Source organism: Ranitomeya variabilis, chromosome 2 (genome assembly GCF_051348905.1).
Source record: "Ranitomeya variabilis isolate aRanVar5 chromosome 2, aRanVar5.hap1, whole genome shotgun sequence".
NCBI lineage: Eukaryota > Metazoa > Chordata > Amphibia > Anura > Dendrobatidae > Ranitomeya > Ranitomeya variabilis.
This window is the reverse complement of record NC_135233.1, coordinates 997,060,505-997,084,993: the sequence shown is the minus strand read 5'-3', so window position 1 is coordinate 997,084,993 and position 24,489 is coordinate 997,060,505. Positions and strand designations below refer to the sequence as shown.

General features: G+C 43.3%; 1 protein-coding gene and 1 long non-coding RNA gene across 3 annotated transcripts in view; one reads left to right on the top strand and one right to left on the bottom strand.

The window, feature by feature from the left end:
- The window catches only part of LOC143810104 (uncharacterized), a 71,113-nt gene extending 60,695 nt beyond the window's left edge, over positions 1-10,418 (bottom strand). The window contains exons 1-2 of the mRNA XM_077293002.1: positions 10,347-10,418; positions 9,689-9,933 (exon numbers count right to left, since the gene is read on the bottom strand). Coding sequence (XP_077149117.1) covers positions 9,689-9,933; positions 10,347-10,385 — 284 coding nt within the window. The 5' untranslated portion in view covers positions 10,386-10,418. The remainder of the gene's footprint in view (positions 1-9,688; positions 9,934-10,346) is intronic.
- Positions 10,419-10,581: 163 nt separating this feature from the next.
- Positions 10,582-15,598, top strand: LOC143810103 (uncharacterized). 2 transcript variants are annotated; one of them, XR_013222651.1, is made up of 4 exons: positions 10,582-10,758; positions 11,569-12,317; positions 12,406-12,569; positions 15,130-15,598. It is a non-coding gene; the product is annotated as an uncharacterized LOC143810103 (long non-coding RNA). The 2 variants fall into 2 exon arrangements; XR_013222650.1 differs by having other exon boundaries at positions 11,569-12,569.
- Positions 15,599-24,489: the final 8,891 nt, after the last annotated feature.

Sequence of the window (24,489 nt, the reverse complement as noted above, 5' to 3'; positions counted from 1 at the left end):
TGGAAACTAGACCCCTTAAGGAACTTATCTAGATGTGTGGTGAGCACTTTGAACCCCCAAGTGCTTCACAGAAGTTTATAACGTAGAGCCGTGAAAATAAAAAATCTCATTTTTTCTACAAAAATGATCTTTTTGCCCCCAAATTTTTATTTTCACAAGGGTAACAGGAGAAATTAGGCCACAAAAGTTGTTGTGCAATTTCTCCTGAGTACGTCGATACCCCATATATGGGGGTAAACCACTGTTTGGGCGCACCGCAGAGCTTGGAAGAGAAGGAGTGTCGTTTTACTTTTTCAATGTAGAATTGGCTGGAATTGAGATCGGACGCCATGTCACGTTTGGATAGCCGCTGATGTGCCTAAACAGTAGAGACCCCCCACATATGACACCATTTTGGAAACTAGACCCCTTAAGGAACTTATCTAGATGTGTGGTGAGCACTTTAAACCCCCAGGTGCTTCACAGAAGTTTATAACGTAGAGCCGTGAAAATAAAAAAATCGCATTTTTTCTACAAAAATGATCTTTTTGCCTCCAAATTTTTATTTTACCAAGGGTAACAGGAGAAAATGGACCCCAGAAGCTGTTGTACAATTTGTCTTGAGTACGCCGACACCCCATATGTGGGGGTAAACCACTGTTTGGGCGCATGGCTGAGCTCGGAAGCAAAGGAGCGCCATTTGACTTTTCAATGCAAAATTGACTGGAATTGAGATCGGACGCCATGTCGCGTTTGGAGAGCCCCTGATGTGCCTAAACAGCAGAAACCCCCCAAAAGTGACCCCATTTTGGAAACTAGACCCCCCATGGAACTTATCTAGATGTGTAGTGAGAACTTTGAATGCCCAAGTGCATCACAGAAGTTTATAATGCAGAGTCGTGAAAATAAAAAATATATATTTTTTAACAATAAAGATTTTTTAGCCCCCAAGTTTTTATTTTCACAAGGGTAACAAGAGAAATTGGACCCCAAAAGTTGTTGTCCAATTTGTCCTGAGTATGCTGGTACCCCATATGTGGGGGTAAACCACTGTTTGGGCGCACGGCAGAGCTCGGAAGGGAAGGAGTGCCATTTTGGAATGCAGACTTTGATAGAATTGTCTGCGGGCGTTATGTTGCCTTTGCAGACCCCTAATGTACCTAAACAGTAGAAACCCCCAACAAGTGACCCCATTTTGGAAAATAGACCCCCCAAGGAACTTATCTAGATATGTGGTGAGAACTTTGAATGCCCAAGTGCTTCACAGAAGTTTATAATGCAGAGTAGTGAAAATAAAAGATATTTTTTTTCCCACAAAAAAGATTTTTTTAGCCCCCAAATTTTTATTTTCACAAGGGTAACAAGAGAAATTGGACCCCAAAAGTTGTTGTCCAATTTGTCCTGAGTATGCTGGTACCCCATATGTGGGGGTAAACCACTGTTTGGGTGCACGGCAGAGCTCGGAAGGGAAGGAGCGCCATTTTGGAATGCAGACTTTGATAGAATTGTCTGCGGGCGTTATGTTGCGTTTGCAGACCCCTAATGTACCTAAACAGTAGAAACCCCCACAAGTGACCAAATTTTGGAAACTAGACCCCCTAAGGAACTTATCTAGATATGTGGTGAGAACTTTGAAAGCTCAAGTGCTTCACAGAAATTTATAATGCAGAGTAGTGAAAATAAAAAAATATATTTTTTTCCAACAAAAAAGATTTTTAGCCCCCAAGTTTTTATTTTCACAAGGGTAACAGGAGAAATTGGACCCCAAAAGTTGTTGTCCAATTTATCCCGAGTACGCTTATGCCCCATATGTGGGGGTAAACCACTGTTTGGGCGCACGGCAGAGCTCAGAAGGGAGGGAGTACCATTTGACTTTTTTAGCGCAAAATTGGCTGTCGTGTTTGGAGACCCCCTGATGTACCTAAACAGTGGAAACCCCCCAATTCTAACTCCAACCCTAACCCCAACACAGCCCTAACCCTAATCTCAACCCGATCCATAATCCTAATCACAACCCTAACGATAATCACAACCCTAACCCCAAAACAGCCCTAATCTCAACCCTAACCATAACCCTAATCAAAACCCTAAATCCAACACACCCCTAACCCTAATCCCAACCCTAACCCTAATCCCAACCCTAATCCCAAACGTAACACTAATCCCAACCCTAATCCAAACCCTAACCCTAATCCCAACTCTAACCCTAACTTTAGCCCCAACCCTAACTTTAGCCCCAACCCTAACTTTAGCCCCAACCCTAACCATAACTTTAGCCCCCGTCGTCACAAAAAAAGTTCAATGTAACCTTTTTTTTGTACGTCGCGTCCGCCATTTCCGCGGATGCGTGGCCGTAACTCTGCCCCCTCCTCCCCAGGACATAGACTGGGCAGCGGATGCGTTGAAAAACTGCATCCGCTGCCCACGTTGTGCACAATTTTCACAACGTGCGTCGGTACATCGGGCCGACGCATTGCGACCGCCCCGTACCGACGCAAGTGTGAAAGAAGCCTAAGGCTACTTTCACACTAGCGTCGTACTCGGCCCATCGCAGTGTGTCGGGCCGACGTACCGACGCTAGCATTGTAAGCGCCGCACAACGGGTGCAGCGGATGCTGTTTTTTCAACGCATCCGCTGCCCCATTGTGAGGTGCGGGGAGGCGGGGGCGGAGTTCCGGCCACGCATGCGCGGTCGGAAATGGCGGACACGTCGCACAAAAAAGTTACATGTAGTTTTTTTTGTGTCGACGGTCCGCCGAAGCACGACGCATCCGTCGCACGACGGATGCGACATGTGGCAATCCGTCGCAATGCGTCGCTAATGCAAGCCAATGGAGAAAAAACGCATCCTGCAAGCACTTTTGCAGGATGCGTTTTTTCTCCAACGACGCATTGCGAAGGAAGCCAAAAAACGCTAGTGTGAAAGTAGCCTAACCCTAACCCTAGCCCTAACCCTAACCCTAAATTTAACCCCAACCCTAACCCTAACTCTAACCCTAACTCTAACCCTAACTCTAACTCTAACCCTAACTCTAACCCTAACCCTAACCCTAACCCTAACCCTAACTCTAACCCTAACCCTAACTCTAACCCTAACCCTAACCCTAACCCTAATTTTAGCCCCAACTTGTCTTCTCCTGCCGGCCGGCAGATGGCAGCAGATGGCGGGCGCACTGCGCATGCGCCCGCCATGATGAAAAAGCCGGCTGGCAGGAGAAGACAGAAGAGGACCCAGGGACCCCGGGTGAGTATGATAGGGTCCCCGAATCCCCCTATTTCTCTGTCCTCTGATGTGCGATCACATCAGAGGACAGAGAAATAACTGATCGCTTTTTTTTTTTTTTGCGGTCGCCGGTAAACTGTTAATTACCGGCGGTCGCAAAGCAGGGGTCGGTGCAAACCGACCCCGATCATGTTCTTTGGGGTCTCGGCTACCCCCGGCAGCCGAGACCCCAAAGAACATCCGGGTGCCGGGCGGCGGGCGCACTGCGCGTGCGCCCGCCATTTTTTCCCGGAAGAAAGATGGCGGCGCCCATGGGGAGACACGAGGAGCACCGGGGGAGGTAGGTAAGTATTGGGGGGCTATTGGGGGCCATCGGGGACCACATTTCTCTGTCCTCCGATGTGCGATCACATCGGAGGACAGAGAAATTAAACGGCAAATCGCGTTTTTTTTTTTTTTGTTGCGACCGCCGGTAAACGGTTAATTACCGGCGATCGCAACTCGGGGGTCGGTAAAAACCCCCCGAATCATGTTCTCTGGGGTCTCGGCTACCCTCGGCAACCGAGACCCCAGAGAAAATCCGACTCTGGGGGGCGCTATTCACTTTTTCCACAGCGCCGTTAAGTAACGGCGCTGTGGATTAAGTACCCTTAGCGGCCGCCGTTAAAAGGCGTATCGGCGGTCGTTAAGGGGTTAATGCATTTCTGAAGAAATTATTAAAGTGTTAGTTACCTAAATGATTTAAAGGGAACCTGTCACCTGAATTTGGCGGGACCGGTTTGCCGTCACATGGGCGGGGTTTTCGGGTGTTTGATTCACCCTTTCCTTACCCGCTGGCTGCATGCTGGCCGCAATATTGGATTGAAGTTCATGCTGTGTCCTCCGTAGTACAGGCCTGCGCAAGGCAATCTTGCCTTGCGCATGCGCAGTATGCTTTGCCCAACTGCGGGCACATGATAATTGTGTTTCAATAAGTAACAGGCCAGGATTTTTCATTGCGTTGTTCTCCAGAGATAGGATCAATAACTACTCAAGATTTTTGCTACCATTCTTTATTGATGTCGTTATATATCTACATAAAAACAAACCAGTTTTTGTCTCTGTTCTGGAGCCTGAAAATTGGTTTGTGTTTTATATAGATATTTGAAGACATCAATAAAGAATTGTAGCAAAATTCTTAGAGAGTTATGGATTTTTTCTCTGGAGAACAGCACAATGAAAAATCCTAAAGTGTCATTTATCATTTATGGGAATGCAAATGTTCATTCTGCGGAAGAGTTAAGTGACTTTTCCATCAGAATTAGAGTGGACACTTACTTACAATAGGATTTTTCCATGGACAATGTGCAGGTTAGATTACACTGTGTCATCAACCTTGAGATAAGATGATTTGTAAAACTCTGTAGAAAACTTGGGACTTACTGAATATATAAGGATATGAAAACAGTCAAAGGTACAGGGCAGTGAGCAGAGGAAAGTGGTAAACCACCCTTCCCCTGCTGCCCGTGTAACCAACTACAGTGGATTAAATAAACCATGTATTCCCGACTGGCCAGCTCCCTTTGCTTACCACTGTCCCTACAATAGCTAAACAATTACTTTTAATAAATCTCTAGTGCTTATTTATGGATAACTGACAACACTTTGTGTTTACCATATTGGAGTAAATTTTTGGTATATAGTGAAATGGTCACTGATGAGAGAGGAAGTTTAATTATATTGGCATCCCATCAATTTTCAAAGATTTCCTCCTGCTCTATGGCAGAACATGTAGAAAATGTCATATGTGTGATGGTCAATTGTTGTATGTATTTGGAGGAAGGGTTACATTGAGTCTCAGTTTGACGTTTAACAAGACCATTGTCATGAACATCAACAGTCGCACTCAAGAAAGATGTCTTCAGAATCTTGTTAGCAAAACACGTGCTTTTTTTATTATTTTGAAAAAACACCAAAATTAGAGGTATCAACGCAGTGTTGCAAGGTAACGTTTCGACCCTCTGGGTCTTTCTCAAACCTTACTTCTAACAGTAGATACGGAGAGGAGGGCACAGATCCCTGGAGAGGTGCAAGAGTCCCATTAGGGGCTATCACGTGGCAGCTTCTGGTGTCTGCGGTGTCCAGTTAACCCCTTATTACCCCATATGCCATCGCTACAGGGCAATAGAAAGAGAGAGGCTAAGTGCCAGAATTGGCGCATCTTATAGATGCGCCTTCTCTGGGGTGGCCGGGTGCTGGTATTTTTAGCTGGGGGGGTCAATATCCATGGCCCCTTCCTAGGCTATGAATATCAGCCCACAGCTGTCTACGTAACCTTTCTGGCTATTAATTATAGGGGATCCCACGTCATTTTTTTGGGGGGTACCCCTATTACAATAGCCAGTAAAGGCTAAATATACAGCTGCGGGCTGATATTCATAGCCTGGGAAGATCCATGGGTATTAACCCCTTCCCAGGCTAAAAATATTGGCCATGGCCATCGGCTTTCCCTCTCTGGGGAGACCACCCTTTTTTTCACTAAATAGGCTTCCACATTATTTATTCATAATTTTCTGGGTCGGGATCCATTATATGTACATTTTGCAAGCCGGTGAGAAAAACTCGCCATACGGATGCCTTACGGATGACATACAGATCACTGTTCGTGAACATTTGTGCGATTCTCGGCTGTGAAAAACGGACCGATTTTTTATACGTTATGTGTGACTGCAGCCTTAGGCAGGGGTCACACTGGCGACTAAAACGGACGAGTGCAATGCGATAAAAAATCGCATTGCACTCGGACCAATGTTAAACTATGGGGCAGCTCCCAGCAGCCGATTTTTTTGTCAGCCATTTTCCTCGGTCCGAGACAATCACAGCATGCTGCGATTGTCACTGACACTCGGCTGACTCTCAGCTCACTCGCACCCATATAATGGGTGTGAGTGAGACAGCGCACATCACTTGGATATCATCCAAGTGATGTGCATTAAACGCTGACTCCGGCAATGGAAGAGATGGAGAAATTAGTTTCTCCACCTCCTCCGCAGCTGTGCTCCGATCCGCTCTCTGCGAGAGGCTCGGAGCACAGACACTCGGCTCACACTCGCAGCAGATCAGGAGCAGAGGGTCATTAGCATATCGCATCCGATGCTCTCGCATCGGATACAATAAGCTAGTGTGACCCCGGCCTTAGAGTCAAAACCGACTCCCTCCCCAGGAGTCAGGAAAACCACATGTGAGCATTGCATTCTGATTTACCCCATATTAGCTGTTTTAGTAGGAGTATCCTGACATTTTCTTAGGTGTATTTACAGGAAAAGCCATGGTGTGAAAACATCTTACAGCACAGCAAATGGATCTCATTGTTCAACCCCTTCATGAACTTTGATGTATGTTTACGTCATGGTGGGGAAGGGTTCACAACCTATGATGTAAACTAACATCATAATGATCATGCGTTTAATGGAGCTGTGCCCACACGATCATCGCTGGGAGCTCAGCGTAAGTGATATCCATGCTCCGGCTCTCACTGCCAGGAGTGGTGTCCACACTGCCCCAGGCCATTTAGCCCCCTAAATGCCGTGATCAATAGCAACTGCAGCATGTACGGGGCTAGGAGAGGGAGTGGGCTCTGACTCCCGTCCGTTCAGCACCCTAGGGATGTCATCATGAGGGCCCGATCATTGCTATGGCAACTTGAGTTTGTCATGACTAGAGATGGGTGAACCTGAACAGTACAGTTCGGTGTCTGTACCAAACACCTACTGTTCGGGCACGGACTCCAAACTCAGACTTCACCAAGAAGTCCATTTTACCGTTCAGATTTGACCCCCTGAACATCGGGTGTCTATTGTGCTGTCATCTGCATGACTGCATGACTCCTTGAAAAAGCCACGTCCAGGCGAAACGTGCGTTGGAGCTAGCAGGATACTATTGGGTATGGATTGTATAATGTTGTAGGATACTTGTTTTTATCTCATTCCTTTTTGCCTTTTTGACTCTCTGAATGCATACTTGCAAACATATGTAGGCTATGTGATATGGGATATACTTTATGTTTATTTAATACTGTCTCTGAGCCCACTCCAATTATTACACTAGAGTTTTTTTGTTGTTTGTATTGCTCTGTTGTTTTTCTTTCCCCTTTTTTATGTGTATTTTAATATTACTAAATACATTTATACATTTTTACCATATTGGTTTTGCATTTTTGTTTTTTTCACCCTTTCTGTTTGAGTAGGTGGTATTAGTCACATGGGGTGATACCTGATATATATTTATTTCCTATTGATTGTGCAGTTGTATTCAACATTTTTTAAATCAAGACAAAAAGATGATTCAGAAAAGTACAAAGTCGCCTGCGATGCTTACAAAAAATATTTTTTGTACACAGGTGTAATTGGACTAGTTTCAGATGTTATTCAATTTCTAACAATAAAAGTCAAGTTTTATTCACAATCCCTAAAATAGGGCCTTTTCCCCCCTAGTATAGGGACCAGGAAGGATGACATTATTAACCCTTTCATGACGGGAGGTATTTTTATTTTTGCGTTTTCGTTTTGTGCTCCCCTTCTTCCCAGAGCCATAACTTTTTTATTTTTCTGTCAAAATAGCCATGTGTGGCTTTTTTTGTGGGACAAGTTGTGCTTTTGAGCAATACCATTGGTTTTAACATATTGTGTACTGGAAAACGGGAAAAAAAATTCCAAGTGCAGTGGAATTGCAAAAAAAGTGGAATTTCACAGTTGTTTTTTTTTTTTAACCATGTTCACTAAATGCTAAAACTGCTCTACCATTATGATTCTTGAGGTAATTACAAGTTCATAGACACCAAACATGTTCTTTTTTATTTAAGTGAAGAGAAAAAATCCAAACATTGGTAAAAAAAAATAAAAAAAATTGTGCCATTTTCCGAGACCTGTAGTGTCTCCATTTTTCCAGATCTGGAGCTGGGTGAGGGCTTATTTTTTGGGCACCAATCTGGTGTTTTTATTGATACCATTTTGGTGTAGATACGATTTGTTGTTCTCCCATTATTGCATTTTATTGCAATGTAGCGTGACCAAAAAAAAACATAATTCTGACGTTTTGAATTTTTTCTCGCTACGCCGTTTAGCGATCGGGATAATTCTTTTTTTTATATTGATAGATTGGGCGATTTTGAATGTGGTGATACCAAATAAGTATATGCTTGATTTTTTTTATTGTTTTATTTTGAATGGGGAGAACTTTTATATTTGTTTATTTTTTTATATTTTTAAAAGCATTTTTTTTACTTTTTGCATGCTTTAATAGTTTCAATGGTAGACTAGAAGCTGCACTTGTCTGATTGCCTCTGCTACATATAGGTGATAATCAGATCGCCTGTGTATAGCAGAAATGCTCACTTGCTATGAGCGCCGACCATCGGGCAATCTAGCTATGACAACCATAGAAGTATTCTGGAGACCTCTGGTTGTCATGCCAACCCATCAGTGACCTGCGATTACGTGAGGGGGTCACCGATGGGTGGTATTTCCGGCGTGATTCCTGTGAGCGCGAGTTAAATGCCAAATTTGGCCCCTACGCCCATAGGAATCTGGTTATGCCAGTGGGCACTAAATCAATTTCATTATACAGTAGCTAGACTTATTTAATCCTAGTTATGATTCTTGTGGGTTTGTTTCACAAGTAGGTGGATTTTTTCTTTTAAATCTTTGATTTTAAAACTTTCCATGTATCTGTGGTCAAGATTTATAGATAAGATGAAATGCATGCATCCGGCAGAAAATAATAATCTGTCACATTGCTGAAGTCTGTATGGTTTATTAAAAGAATGGCGCCAGGTGGTCCGATGTGGCAACTCTTTCACTTCTGTTCTGCAGTATCCGTGAGATCAATTACAAAACAGCATTGTCTAGATTTTATTTTATGAGATCTTATGAAAAAAATGGAGGCAGATAGCATGTTAAATCATAAATCATGTATTACTTTATACCTCAGACTATTTGTACAGACTAACCACTTCCACTTCTCTTGAGGTTTTTCACAACAGATTAAAGGAACAACTATGTACCACACTTTTTTGTACAAACAGAGTAATGGTTGTCACATACATCTCTTTATTTAGCTCATTGTGGCTAAATTTTTGTAGCCAAGGTAATTGGGGTTCACGAACATGGCAGACCCCAATCATGGAGGTCATATGGCAGCCTATATGTAATGTTAGCAGTCACTGGAGCCAATCAATGTTGCATGCTATGATTAAAATAAAAATCTTCTGAAATAAGATGCATACAGATAATTTTCAGGAGGCTTTATGGACCTTCATGACATCCTAATAACCGCTGCGTATAAGATCGACAGATCCATGAGATCGAAATGTAAATTACCCGTATTTCGCGGACTATAAGACGCACCGGACCATAAGACGCACCCCAAATTTGGGGTGAAAATTGCAGAAAAAAAAATTTTTTTATAAGATGGGGGTCCGTCTTATTGTCCGAATTTACAGTATCTTACCTGAGGGCTGGCGGTGGCAGAGCAGGGTCACAGGAGGCATGGTGTCGGCAGAGGTGGGGTGATGCGGTACGGCGTGCACCTGAGCAGGGTCCCGTCCTGACGCCATGGCCTGATGTGCTGGGATGAGGAGGCGCTGGGATGAGGAGGCGCTGGGATGAGGAGGCGCTGGGATGAGGAGGTCCTGGGATGAGGAGGTCCTGGGATGAGGAGGTCCTGGGATGAGGAGGCGCTGGGATGAGGAGGCGCTGGAATGAGGAGGTATAGTGTAAGAGGGGTCCCTTTCCCCGGTGAGGTGATGCAGCAGCCCGGTAATGCAGCAGAGCCGGGTGAATCCTGTTATTAATAACATCAAACTTAGATGCTGCGCTACAAGGGGATGCTACTACTTCGTAGAGCAACACAAATAATGCAATAAACAAATCCTAAGGTGAGTTACCTTGTGGCCGTCACTGATGTGTCCCCGTAAGGCAGTGGGCTATTGTAATAACTGTGTTCTCCTTGCTGATGAGAGCAACGTTCCTCAGACAACACAGACAAGGGAGCGTCCTCCCAGTCTGTAGAAACCCCTGCGCGCACGCTGCTGATAGTGCCGGCACAGTTATCACAGTAGCCCACTGCCTTACGGGGACACATCAGTGACGGCCACAAGGTAACTCACCTTAGGATAGCACAGTCTCACTTTAGCGCCGGTGTTCATTCTGAGTATCTGAATCCTGTTATCACCGGTGGTGGCGGCCATCTTGCGGAGGCCGCGAGTGCGCAGATGGAGCCTCTGCTGCCCGGGGCTTCAGGAAAATGGCCGCCGTGATCCCCATCTGCGCACGCGCGGCATCCCGCGGCCATTTTCCTGAAGCCCCGGGCTGCAGAGGCTCCATCTGCGCACGCGCGGACTCCGCAAGATGGCCGCCACCACCGGTAATAACAGGATTCACCCGGCTCTGCTGTATTACCGGGCTGCTGCATCACCTTACCGGGGAAAGGGACCCCTCTCACTGCGCCTCCTCATCTCCGCACGCCTGCCGCCGCACCTCTGCCACCGCACCTCTGCCACTGCACCTCTGCCGAAACGGGTAAGCCTGCATTTCGACTATTAGACGCACCCCCCATTTTCCCCCCTTTTTTTGGGGGGAAAAAGTGCGTCTAATAGTCCGAAAAATACGGTATGCAACAGTGAGACTGACTAAAAATCCATACAACTGAAGCAGGTGAACATAGATTTTGTTGGCAGCGGATTAATCTCTGTACTGTCCAGCCGTTCAACAGTGCATATATATTTATTCAGGAACAACAATAACACAGTTTACAACTGGGTATTTCTTATATGTTGGCATATTTGTATCCTGCCTGTCAGCCTGCAAAGTGAAAATAAAATGGGATCCAACTACACACACAGTGAACAGGAACTTCCTGGGTCTTTCTTTAATGGCTCATTTACACATGCGAGACATACGTCCGAGTCTCGCAGGTTAAAACCCTCTTCTGGCGCCGGCACTTGGGAGCGGAGCGTGCAGCTCCATGTGTTGCTATGTAGCCGTAGACATGTATATAAATAAGGGATACTTTCAGCATTTGGTGGATTGATTTGTTTATGTATACTCTGGATCCCACAATAGATTAATTGGATGAACAAACATAATTGAATCCTATCTGTCAGTTTTGCCCTCCATGGGATATGTTTTTTAAATAATGGATATGTGGCTTTTATATAAATTTTTAATTTTCCAATAAAAGATAATTCATTTTATATTGATGGTTTGCTTAATTTAGGTGTTGGTATACTTTACTGCCCATTTTGAGTTGTTTCTACTATTTAGAAGAGCCATTTGGTGATTTGGGACATTAATTTAAATTGTGTATTTTGCTGTTTTTGTCATAAACAGATTGTCCAGGTATGGATTTAAAGGCCAGGGAGAACGCCTGGCTCTCTAAGGCCACTGACGTTTTTTCCCGGAACACTCCTGTTGTTTTGTTAGATACCTTCCATGAGACTAAAGACCTTATACATAAGTCCACATACTCCCTTCAACGTAAAACAAGATTATGGTGGAATAGATCTTCACTTGAAAATTATTTGGAGAAAAAAATAGTCCCTAGAAGACTGGGGATTCAATTGTATCCTACGTATGAGTTGGGGGAGCAAGATCTTATAACAAGATGGACATCTGCGGCATCAAAATGTTCTTTCGAATTTCTACAAATTTTGATTGATAATAGCACAGCATCTTTATTGAGAATTGATAAGGAATTGGAAAGCATATCTAAATCTCTGGCTAAGGACATGTCGAGTGTTTAGTTTAATAAATGGACCAAAGATCTTGAAAAGGATATTTTGAAATGGGAAGTAAAAATTAATCAGGAGAAACTCAAAAAATATCAGCGAGATGTAGATGATTCTGATTCGAACAAGCTCTTTAAATGGCAATTAGGTGGTACCAAAGCTAATTTAAGGAAAAAGAGAGTAAGAACACAATCTGCTATTTCCAATATCTCCGAATTGGACAGCAATGCATCTACTAGTGATGTTGAATTACCTCGGGATGTTCACCCTAGGGGTAATGATAAAAAGAAGAAATTTCCAGAAACGTTCCAAAAATCCCAAAGAGGTCATAATGCGAGAGATCAATGCCAGGTACTCAATCTTTCTAGTGATATGTTAACCCCGGCCCAGATTTTGGTATTACAACATGGACTAACTTTCTCTCCCTCAAAAAACTTAGACTCGTTCACATCGGTAAAAGTCCTGCATATATTTGCACGGAAATTGATTTTGAAAAAACTTCATGCCAGAAAATTGGATAACGATCCTATATCTACTGTAGCGGAAAGGAATGCATTGGAGGCCTTAATTTCTTTGGAGAATGAAAATACCACCACATCAGAGGTAAATATGATTCCAAAACATTTATTTACTAAATGTAAGACCTTTCCTTCTTTGTCTTTATGTCCAGCAGTGGACATTTTTTACCAAAAGGGTTACTTATGACATTGTCCAAAGACAGGGAGGAAATTTTAATCTACCTAAGTCAGAGAGGTTAGCTTTGGAAGAATTGAAATCTTGGAATGATGTGGTCTTTAAACCAGCGGACAAGGGGGCAACCTGGTCATTTGGCCTATACATCAGTATGAGAGACAGGCTAATAAGCTGCTAAGTGACTCGAAGTGTTACCAAAAATTGACGTTTAACCCCCTGTCCTCTTTTCAGAATCTGTTGGTGGATATTTTGGATAAAGCCCTCATGCAAGGTATCATTTCCAAAAAATTGCTGGACCATATTTAAGACAGTCACCCCAAACTACCTACCCTGTAGTTAATCCCCAAAATACATAAAAATCCGTTGGACCCTCCGGGCCACCCCATTATATCAGGTAATGATGGGCAATATTGCCTTGCGCAGGCGTGTACTCCGGAGGACAGAGAATGAACTTCAATCCAATATTGTGGCCAGCATGCAGCCAGCGGGTAAGGAAAGGGTGAATCAAACACCTGAAAACCCCGCCCATATGACCCCAAATTCAGGTGACAGGTTCCCTTTAATAATCAGATTTATTTGCAAATACTGGGTACAAAATCAGGGAGATCAAGTAAGATTCATCACTCAGTACATACAGTAGCAAATGGAATGACCTAAAAGAAGTTATATGGAAACACTGGGGAATCTTGCTCGTGGATTCTACCTTATGTCATATACTACCCAAACAGCTGTCTTTTGTGGCCAAAAGGTCTGGGAATTTAAAAGATGCTTTAGTCCAGTGTTCCCCAACTCTGGTCCTCAAGAGCCACCAACAGGTCATGATTTCAGTATTTCCTTAGTATTGCACAGGTGATAATTGCATCACTTGGACAGGCAAGCATTCAATCACCTGTGCAATACTAAGGAAATCCTGAAAACATGACCTGTTGGTGGCTCTTGAGGACCGGAGTTGGGGAACACTGCTTTAGTCCATAGTCATTTTGAAACTAAAACTAGGTCAGAACCAGGAGCGCCAGGTTTCTACCCCTGTGGCCTGTGTAAAGGCTGCCTAAATTATATTAACCCCTTCAAGACCTTGTCCTTTTCCGTTTTTGCGTTCTCGTTTTTCGCTCCCCTCCTTCCCAAAGCCATAACTTTTTTATTTTTCCGTCAATATGGTCATGTGAGGGCTTGTTTTTTGCGGGACAAGTTGCACTTTTGAACAACATTTTTTAGCATGTCATGTACTAGAAAACGGGAAAAAAATTCCAAGTGCGGTGAAATTGCAAAAAAAGTGCAATCCCACACTAGTTTTTTGTTTGGCTTTTTGTTTTTGCTAGGTTTACTAAATGCTAAAACTGACCTGCCATTATGATTCTCCAGGTCATTACGAGTTCATAGACACCAAACATGTCTAGGTTATGGTTTATCTAAGTGGTAAAAAAAAATTCCAAACTTTGTTAAAAAAAGAAATTACGCACAGGGTGGCACTCACAGCAGGCCGGCATCAGTAACCATAGAGGTCTCAAGCCAGAAGCGCAGGTTAAATGCCGCTGTCAGCATTTGACAGCGGCATTTAACTAGTTAATAGCAGCGGGTGAATCACAATTTCACCCGCCGCTATTGCGGGCACGTCAGCTGTTCAAAACAGCTGACATGTCCTGGCTTTGATGCGAGCTCACCGCCAGAGCCCACATCAAAGCAGGGGACCCGACCTCAGCTGTAATAGTACGGCGGACGTTGGGAAGGGGTTAAATCTACAACTTTTCCCAACCATGATGGATTTCGACTTTTCAACATCAGGAAGCATCTGAGATGTAATTCCCAAGGGTTTATTTATCACGCACAATGCACCTGTGGAAAAGTATACGTGAGCCTCACTACTAGAGAGTTGAAGGTAAGAACCAGGGAGCACATTAAAGATATTGAGAAAGCAAAAAATGCTAATGAAGTCTCCTCATTAAAACCTCTCCCTAGGCATTTTAAATTAAACCATAACTGCAATGCTAGGGGCCTGATTTTCAGAGCCATAGATCAGGTCAGCTTGGGATTTCAGGGTGGGGACTTGGCTAAGATCCTCGCAAAAGTTGAAAGTAGGTGGATCTTTTGACCGGGGACTTTGAGCCCCAATGGGCTAAATGAAAACCTGCATTTTTCAGCCTTTCTTTAGGGCAGGGGTCCCCAACTCCAGTCCTCAAGGCCCACCAACAGGTCATGTTTTCAGGATTTCCTTAGTCTTAGATAATTGCATCACCTGTGCAATACAAAGGAAATCCTGAAAACATGATCTGTTGGTGGGCCTTGAGGACTGGAGTTGGGGAACACTGCTTTAGGGTATATATGTTTCATTTTGGCCGTTCTTATATAGTTCATCAGGTATCTATTCTTGTCTCAGGGAGGTATTTTTATAGGTTAGGGCTTTTTTTTTTTTTTCCTGTTATTAAACATTAATGTATTTCATATATTTATTTGGGTTATTCATTTATTTCAGTCTATACTTACATGGGGTTTTTCTGGCTGCTGGCTCTTCGGGTTCGTGTGTCCTTCCGTTTGGTGGTGCTGAGGACTGTGACCTGTTTTGGAAGGGGAAAGAAGAATTTGTTATTATTGTCATTGTCATTATTATGGATATTTAATATGATATTATATTTATTATTATATACATTATTCATATTCACGTATGTTATTTAATACTTATTAACATTGGGTTGTTATTTATTTTTTTGTATATTATGTATGTATAATATTGCACTTTTGTATTTATCTGTATATCATCGCTTGCTTGCACTAGGACACTTTATTTCCTTCTTCAGTCCCTCCAATATAAAAGTCTACACAATGATCATTTTTTGCACATCTCACTTTAATAACATCCGTTATTTAGTAAATCTTAGCTTGGGTGTTTATTATTAATTATCACTATATTTGGTATTATGTCAGTAATAGATCAATGCAGTCAACTTATAATGTATTAGCACCCATCCACTTTTCTGAATAAAATTGATATAGTTAATAATTTTATCAAATATCGGTATTTATTCACTTCTTCGCGGCTCAATTTGTGTTGTAATTATCTTTATCACTCCTCTAAGGCACATGGCTATGTGTACATTCAGGGCCGTATTTAGAGTTTCTGCTGCCCTAGGCACTTTTAGTGCTGCCCCCCCCCCCATTGGTGAGTATGACACTATCGGCAGTGACTTTAGCAAGAATCGCTGATGTGAAAGTCGCTTTTTGCAGCAGATCGGGAAGTTTTTCTGCATGTGCCGCGTAACGGATCACTTACGGCAACACTGCGTTCGGCCTCATTCATTCCTTATGGTATTTGCGGCACTTGCCATGATCTGGCAAATGCGGTACCATACCTCCCAACTTTTGAAGAAGGGAAGGAGGTACAAAGTGTGCGGCACGCGTAGTGCGCCGCGGCAAATTTTAGGCCACGCCTCTGACCACACCCATTTCACAACTAGTCACACCCATATCCACGTCCCAACCACAGCCATTTAGCACTGCTGATCACACTGTTTTATATACAATAATTATAAACGAAAAAATATGACCACAGTGCTCCATACTGTATAATGGCCACACATGATGCTCCATACTGTATAATGACCACACATGATGCTCCATACTGTATAATGGCCACACATGATGCTCCATACTGTATAATGGCCACACATGATGCTCCATACTGTATAATGACCACATGATGCTCCATACTGTATAATGGCCACACATGATGCTCAATATTGTATAATGGCCACACATGATGCTCAATACTGTATAATGGCCACACATGATGCTCAATACTGTATAACGGCCACACACAGTTCTCCATGATACTGTTTAATGGCCACAGTGCTCCATACTGTATAACGGCCATACATGATGCTCCATATTGTATAATGGCCACACATGATGCTCAATACTGTACAACGGCCACACATGATGCTCAATACTGTACAACGGCCACACACAGTTCTCCATGATACTGTATAATGACCCCCCCTCCTGTATGCATGGCTCATATTCCCCCCCTGTATGCATGGCTCACACTCCCCCCTGTATGCATGGCTCACACTCCCCCCCCCCGTGTGCATGGCTCATATTCACCCCCCCCGTATACATGGCTCATATTCACCCCCCTGTATGCATGGCTCATATACACCCCCCCCTCTGTATGCATGGCTCATATTCACCCCCCCTGTATGCATGGCTCATATTCACCCCCCCATATGCATGGCTCATATTCATCCCCCCCGTGTGCATGGCTCATATACACCCCCCCTGTATGCATGGCTCATATACACCCCCCCCTGTATGCATGGGTCATATTCACCCCCCCTGTATACATGGCTCATATTCACCCCCCCCTCTGTATGCATGGCTCATATTCACCCCCCCCGTGTGCATGGCTCATATTCACCCCCCCCGTGTGCATGGCTCATATTCACCCCCCCCCGTATGCATGGCTCATATTCTTCCCCCCTTCTGTATGCATGGCTCATATTCACCCCCCCTGTATGCATGGCTCATATTCACCCCCCCTGTATGCATGGCTCATATACACCCCCCCCGTATGCATGGCTCATATACACCCCCCCTGTATGCATGGCTCATATTCACCCCCCCCTGTATGCATGGCTCATATACACCCCCCCGTATGCATGGCTCATATACACCCCCCCCCGTATGCATGGCTCATATACACCCCCCCCTGTATGCATGGGTCATCTCTCCACCCCTCCCTCTGTATGCATGGCTCATATTCCACCCCCCCCATATGCATGGCTCATATTCACCCCCCCCTGTATGCATGGCTCATATACACCCCCCCCGTATGCATGGCGGCATATACACCCGCTCGGCTCTGCTATATCTGCGCAGCACTCACCTTCAGGTCGTGCGGGTCCCGGTCCGGCTGACTGTCATACGATTTCTCCGGCGTCAGCATCGGGGCAGAGGAGCCGTTGAACTCGTCCATGAAGATGCGAGCGTCGGCTTCCTCCTTAGGGGGAGACGGCCGCCCGCGACTGCTCCGAGCTGCGGCGCGAGAAGACACTTCCTGGCTGGATGGTGCACCTGCTCTCCGCGCCCCCCTCCTACCCGCCCGGTGTGATTTGTGAGTATTGTTTTCAAGGAGGGCGGGTGGGACTCGGAGGCGGGGGGCGGGAGGTGGGGGGGCGGGGCGGTCGGTCGCTTGTGACCTGGGACTTAAAAAAAAAAAAACAACCCTTGCTCAGGTGCCGCCCCCCCGCAATGTCGCCGCCCTAGGCACGTGCCCTCGAGTGCCTAGTGGCAAATACGGCCCTGTGTACATTCATAAATCCAGTCTATGGGACGGTGCGCATGCGCATTCTGTCACTGCTCTGTGCTCCTCCGACAGCGCCATCTACAGAACCGCTATGCATGTCACCATGCGGTCCACCTGGCGCATGTTTGGAAGAGATTGATTCTATTTCCGCGGCATTATGATGGGCGCATGCACCATGGAGTCCTTTTTTAGACTGGCGATATGATTTAATGTATTTAATTTATCCGGCACGCTTATTGGCCCCATTATAGTATATAAGCACCCCCCTAATCTATCTAGGCACGCCCCCGGAAAAAGCAAAAAGGACGAAATGCACGTCGGGGCACGGAGGGTCACTGGCAGATCACGGACATCACATTGTATTTACCAACCAAGGAGGTAATGTCACTTATACATTTGCAATGCGAATCCTTGTAAATGGGTTATTTTACCCTTTATGTTTGAAGCATATGCTGTCCTAAATATTTGTATTGGGATATATTTGTATTGGGATATAGTAGTAGACATCTATATAAATAAGAGATGCTTTCAGCACTTGGTGAATTGATTTGTTTATGTATACTCTGGATCCCACAATAGATTAATTGGATGAACAAACATAATTGAATCCTATCTGCCAGTTTTGCCCTCCATGGGGTATGTTTCTTGAATAATGCAAATGTGGCTTTTATATACATTTTTAATTTTTCAATAAAAGATAATTAATTTTATATTGATGGTTCGCTTCATGTAGGTGGTGGTATACTTTACTGCCCCTTTTGAGTTGTTTCTACTATTTAGAAGTGCTATTTTGTGATTTGGGTCATTAATTTTAATTTTTTTTAACAGTAGTAAATAGTAGTTGTTGCAATATATATGTTAATCCTTTTATATTATTTCTAAACACTCTTTTTCGGTGATTACCTTTGTATCTCCATTCATACTGCACCCACACACACAAATGATACACCATTTGAAAGGTAAACTTGCCCCTTCAGCAAAAAAAATAGCCAAACAAACCACACATCCATGATATGATCATAAAATACAGTTTAAACATGAATTTTCATAAACCTGCAGTAAGGATAAATGACCTGCAAGTGGCACCACACTGCCCCAAAGCACACTACCACAAAGCTGCTTATAGACATCACAAACAAATCCTAACATTTGCCTTAGGGGCTTTCCACCTTGCCGAACTCCTTGCCCAGCCGATTTCAGTCACATTGGAGGATTGTACACTTCTCTGCAGGTGAGTCAAGTATGCAAACACATTTGTAAACATGCACTGCCTATTCAATTGCACACTTGCTCCATTTATACTCCACTGACACACACAAATGATACACCATTTCAAAGGTCAAATTACCTGCAGGTGGCATTTGCCTTGGGGTCTTTCCAGCTTGCCGAGGTGCTTGCCCAGCCTATTTCAGGCAAATTCGAGGATTACACACTTCACTGCAGGTGAGTCACATATGCAAACACATTTGTAAACATGCACTGCTTTTTCAGTGATTACTTCGCCCTCCACACACAAATGGTGAGTCACATATGCAAACACATTTGTAAACATGCACTACTTTTTCGGTTATTTCTTTGCCCCACATACACAAATAATACAACATTTGAAAGGTAAACTTCCCCCTTCAGCAAGGAAAGACACAAACAAACCACACATTCATGATTTGATCAATAAATACAGTTTCAACATTCATTTTCAGAAACCTTAAAAAAAACGATAACCTGCAAGTGGCACTACAACCTCAAGACATTTTTTTAGCCTTTCCTTATTAAATCAATTTATTGTATTACCAATCTACATATATAAATACCTCTCTGTGTTCATCATCTCATTAAATACATTAGCATTTGACTAGCTTGATTTTCCTGAAATTGCCTGCACCCTCGACAACCAATGTGCAAAAATTTCGCATGGGCTAACTAGTAAGCATTATTCCAATTCCCCTTCTCAACAATTATTTATCCTGTTAGTCCCATAGTGGTCCTGAATTTTTAAAATTTGGCTTCTGGAAGTGGCTTTGTCCTAACATCAGCTATCATCTGGTCAATTTATGTGATCAAGATAGCCTAACAATTTATTTAACCAAATGACCTCTTGACTTGCATGGGCTGGAGACTCATACTCTGCTTCTGTGGATGACAAGGCTACCGACACCTGCTTTCTGCTTGACAAAGAAATTGAACTTTCGTCAAGTTTGAACAAATAGCCGCTTGTCGATTTACGATCACTAACAGTGGGGTGCAAAAGTATTCACCCCCTGCCATTTTGCATGGTTTGCTACCTCACAACCTGGAATTTCACTGTTTCTTTTGAGGGTTTACATCAGATCATGTAAAGAACATGCCTACAACTGTGAACATTTGGTTTTCTGTTTAGTGTGAAGCAATCAGCAAATAGAACAAACGTATTTACCTCTCTAAAGTCAATAGTTTGTACAGCCTCCTTCAGCTGAAATTACAGCTGCAAATTGCTTTGGATAAGTCTCTATGAACTTTTAACATCTTGCCACTGGGATTTTTGTGCATTCCTCAAGGCAAAACTGCTCTGCTTCCTTCAAGTTAGATGGTTTCCTGTAGCTATCTGTATCCCCACTAGATCTGCCACACCTGCTAGTGCCTATCTGTATACCAACCAGACCTGCCTGCACCTGCCAGTGCTTACCTGTATACCAGCCTTACCAATCTGCATCTGTAATTCATGTGTTCTTGCTGAGCCTGCCTGTACCAGCTGTTCTCTCCTACAAGGCCATTCCAGCTACGTGTCCCTTGCGGGTCAGCTGCCATGCATCCAAAGTCTGTCCTGGAGTAGAACCTGGTGTCCATCAAGAGCCAAATCTAACCCCACCATCAGGGGCTTTAGTGTAGAATCAGGTGCTCATCTAGATACACTCCTCTAGGCTCTCCTTGGATCACATCACAGTGGTTCCACCACTCCGGTTACAACCCCAATATGCTGTTGGAAAATCTGCGTAAAAAAGTATACTTCTTCCACTTTCACAAAGAGTCCAGCTCCTTCTTTTCACTACACCATTTTGTTTAGGGTTGTATGGTACAGTGGTCTGAAACATGATTCAATTTTTCCTTAAAATGCTTTGTGCCTCATTACTTGCATATTCAGGTTCATTATCTGCATGCAGAATTTTTGACATTCTCCAAAATTTGTTGTATACTTCAGCGAGTTCTATTTCAAGTTTCTCTGAAACTTCATTTTTGCTGTGAAGCAGAGAGACAACTGTATATCAATCATCGATAAATGTGAGAAAATATTTCTTCTTTCCAGGAGTTTGAGTACTCATTAGACCACAAATATCTGTATATATTAATTCCAGAAATCATTATGATGTTGTAGTGTTATTTTTAGGAAAGGATTTTTCTGACATTTTCTTTTTAAAACAGCTAGTACATTTAATTGTCTAATTACACATATCAACTGTAAGGCCGGGGTCACACTAGAGAGAAATACGGACGAGGGAGAGGAGTAAAAACAACGCATTGCACACGGACCAATGTTTCTCTATGGGGCAGCTCCCATCAGCCGTATATATTTCTCGGCCGTATTTTACGGGCTGAGAAAATCGCAGCATGCTGCGATTGTCAGTGTATTCCTCCAAAAATACGCCAATGAAAGTCTATGGGTGCGAGAAAAATATGCATTACGCATGGACCATGCGTGTGACTTGTGAGAAATACGCACCAGTGTTCTATAGAAAAGCCAGCAATTCAGTGCAGTGTACAGTAAAATCACACTGACAGGTTAGAATAAAATAGATCAAATAAATGTCTACCTATAGTATATGTATATATATATATGTCATTGACACACACATATATATTTATATATATTTATATTTCATACAGCGCTAGATAGCAGAAAAGCTGGTAATTCAATTGCCGGCTTTTGCTAACTCCTTACCAAACCCTACAGGATATGAGACATGGTTTACATACAGTAAACCATTTCATATCCGTTATATTTTTACATATTCCTCACTAATAATGTTAGTAGTGTGTTTGTGCAAAATTTGGCTGCTCTAGGTATTAAAATAAAGGGTTAAAACACAGAAAAGAATGGCGTGGGCTCCCGCACAATTTTCTCCGCCAGAGTGGGAAATCCAGTGACTGAGGGCAGATATTAATAGCCTAGAGAGGGACCATGGTTATAGGACCCCCCGGCTAAAAACATCTGCCCCCAGCCACCCCAGAAAAGGCACATCTGTAAGATGCGCCTATTCTGGCACTTAGCCACTCTCTTCCCACTCCTGTGTAGCGGTGGGATATGGGGTAATAAGGGGTTAATGTCACCTTGCTAATGAAAGATGACATTAAGCCAGGTTAATAATGGAGAGATGTCAATAAGACACCTATCCATTATTAATCCAATATTAGTAAAGGGTTAAAAATGCACACACACATTAAGAATAAAGTATTTTAATGAAATAAATAAAAAAACATGGGGTTTTAATATCTTTATTGTATGCTCAATCCAATTTACGACCCTCGTTCTCCTGTAAGAGAAAGGAAAATAATAAAGCAACAATATCGCATACCTGTCCGCCGTACAGTCATGTCCCAGGCTGTAAATCCATCTGAAGGGGTTAAATACATTTACAACCAGGAGCCTGCTAATGCAGCCGCTCATGGCTGTAAACGACTGGGGAATGAATGGAATGCAGGTAATGTAGCTTCGTTGACTTGCAGTGCAGTCATAAAAGCTGCATCCCCTGGTGGCATAAACTCATATGAACTGTAGCGTGGGAATTTTTCTGAATATTTTCTCACGCTACAGTTCACGCAAGTTTTTCCGTGATTTAACCCTTTAATTTAACACCTAGAGCTCCCAAATTTTGCACACACAAACTACTAACATTATTAGTGAGGAATATGTAAAATTATTACTGTATGTAAACCATGTCTCATATCCTGTCGGGTTTGATAAGGAGTTAGCAAAAGCCGGCAATTGAATTACCGGCTTTTCTGCTATCTAGCCCTGTATTAAATATAAATATATATATATGCCTCACTGATATATATATATATATATATATATATATATATATATATATAGACTGTATATATGTTTTCACAAATATTTGAGCCCATGGATCCATTATATGTCCATTTTGCAAATCTCGCCGTACGGATGCCATACGGATGTTTACATGCGCAAAATGCACCAACGGATGACATACGGATCACTGTTCAGGAACTTTTCTGCATATCTCGGCCGTAAAAATCGGACCTAATTTTTATACGTTAGGTCTGACCCCGGTCTAATATTATCTGCAAATTGTTTTTGAACGAACTTTCTTATTACTTCTGGGTCTCTATGTGCAAGATTCCTGTGACATACATGGATACAATTCTTGTGCTGTTCATGTTTAGAAGTGCATACACTTTCCTTTAGATCTTCTCCAATGCCCTGCAGGTGCCTATCTGGCCTAACTTGAGGTTTAGAACCAGAGTTGCAGTGGTGACAGAAAGGAAGGCAAGTAGGCTTGTACTAGCCCTCCGCTGTCCTATTTGATGTGCCCACTCTGTGTTGACATGTCACAAAGGTGGTTGAAACACCCTTCCCTAGAACTCAGACAGGATATACATCTCTTTCCCTCATGTTCCCAGAGCGGAAAGTATTTAGGTTAAATATACACGCTAGGATAACATTTCTGAACCCGTAAGGAACATTGTTGCAGGAAATAGACAACAGAAAGTTACATAATCCCGTATAAACACCTTTCAGGTGTAGGAGAAACCGGAGTAGCCCAGGAAAAGAAACAGTCCTAGGAAAAGCGGAAGTGCTACATTTAGGCTGTGTGCACACGTAGCATATTTTTCGCGTTTTTTTCGTGGTTTTTCGCTATAAAAACGCTATAAAACCGCGAAAAAAACGCTAACATTAAGTATCCTATGTAATAGAATACATTCCGCATTTTTTGTGCACATGCTGCATTTTCTTCCTGAGCGGAATCGCATTCCAGAAAAAAACGCAGCATGTTCATTAAAATTGCGGAATCGTGGCGATTCTGCACCCATAGGAGTGCATTGATCTGCTTACTTCCCGCACGGGGCTGTGCACACCATGCGGCAAGCAAGCAGATCATGTGCGGTTGGTACCCAGGGTGGAGGAGAGGAGACTCTCCTCCACGGACTGGGCACCATATAATTGGTAAAAAATAAAAGAATTAAAATAAAAAATAGCGATATACTCACCTTCGATGTCCCCCGCAGTCTTCCGGCCTCTCCGCTGCACGCTGCCGCTTCGGTTCCTATAGATGGTGTGGTTCAGGACCTGTGATGACGTCACTGTCTTGTGATTGGTCGCGTGACCGCTCATGTGACTCACGCGACCAATCACAAGCCGTGACGTCATCTCAGGCCCTTCACCGCACAACAGACAGCTATAGGAACGGACGCCGCTGAGGTCTGCAGGTGAGTATAACCATGTTTTTTATTTTTTTATTATTTTTAAACATTCTTCCTTTTACTATAGATGCTGCATAGGCTGCATCTATAGTAAAAAGTTGTTCACACTTGTCA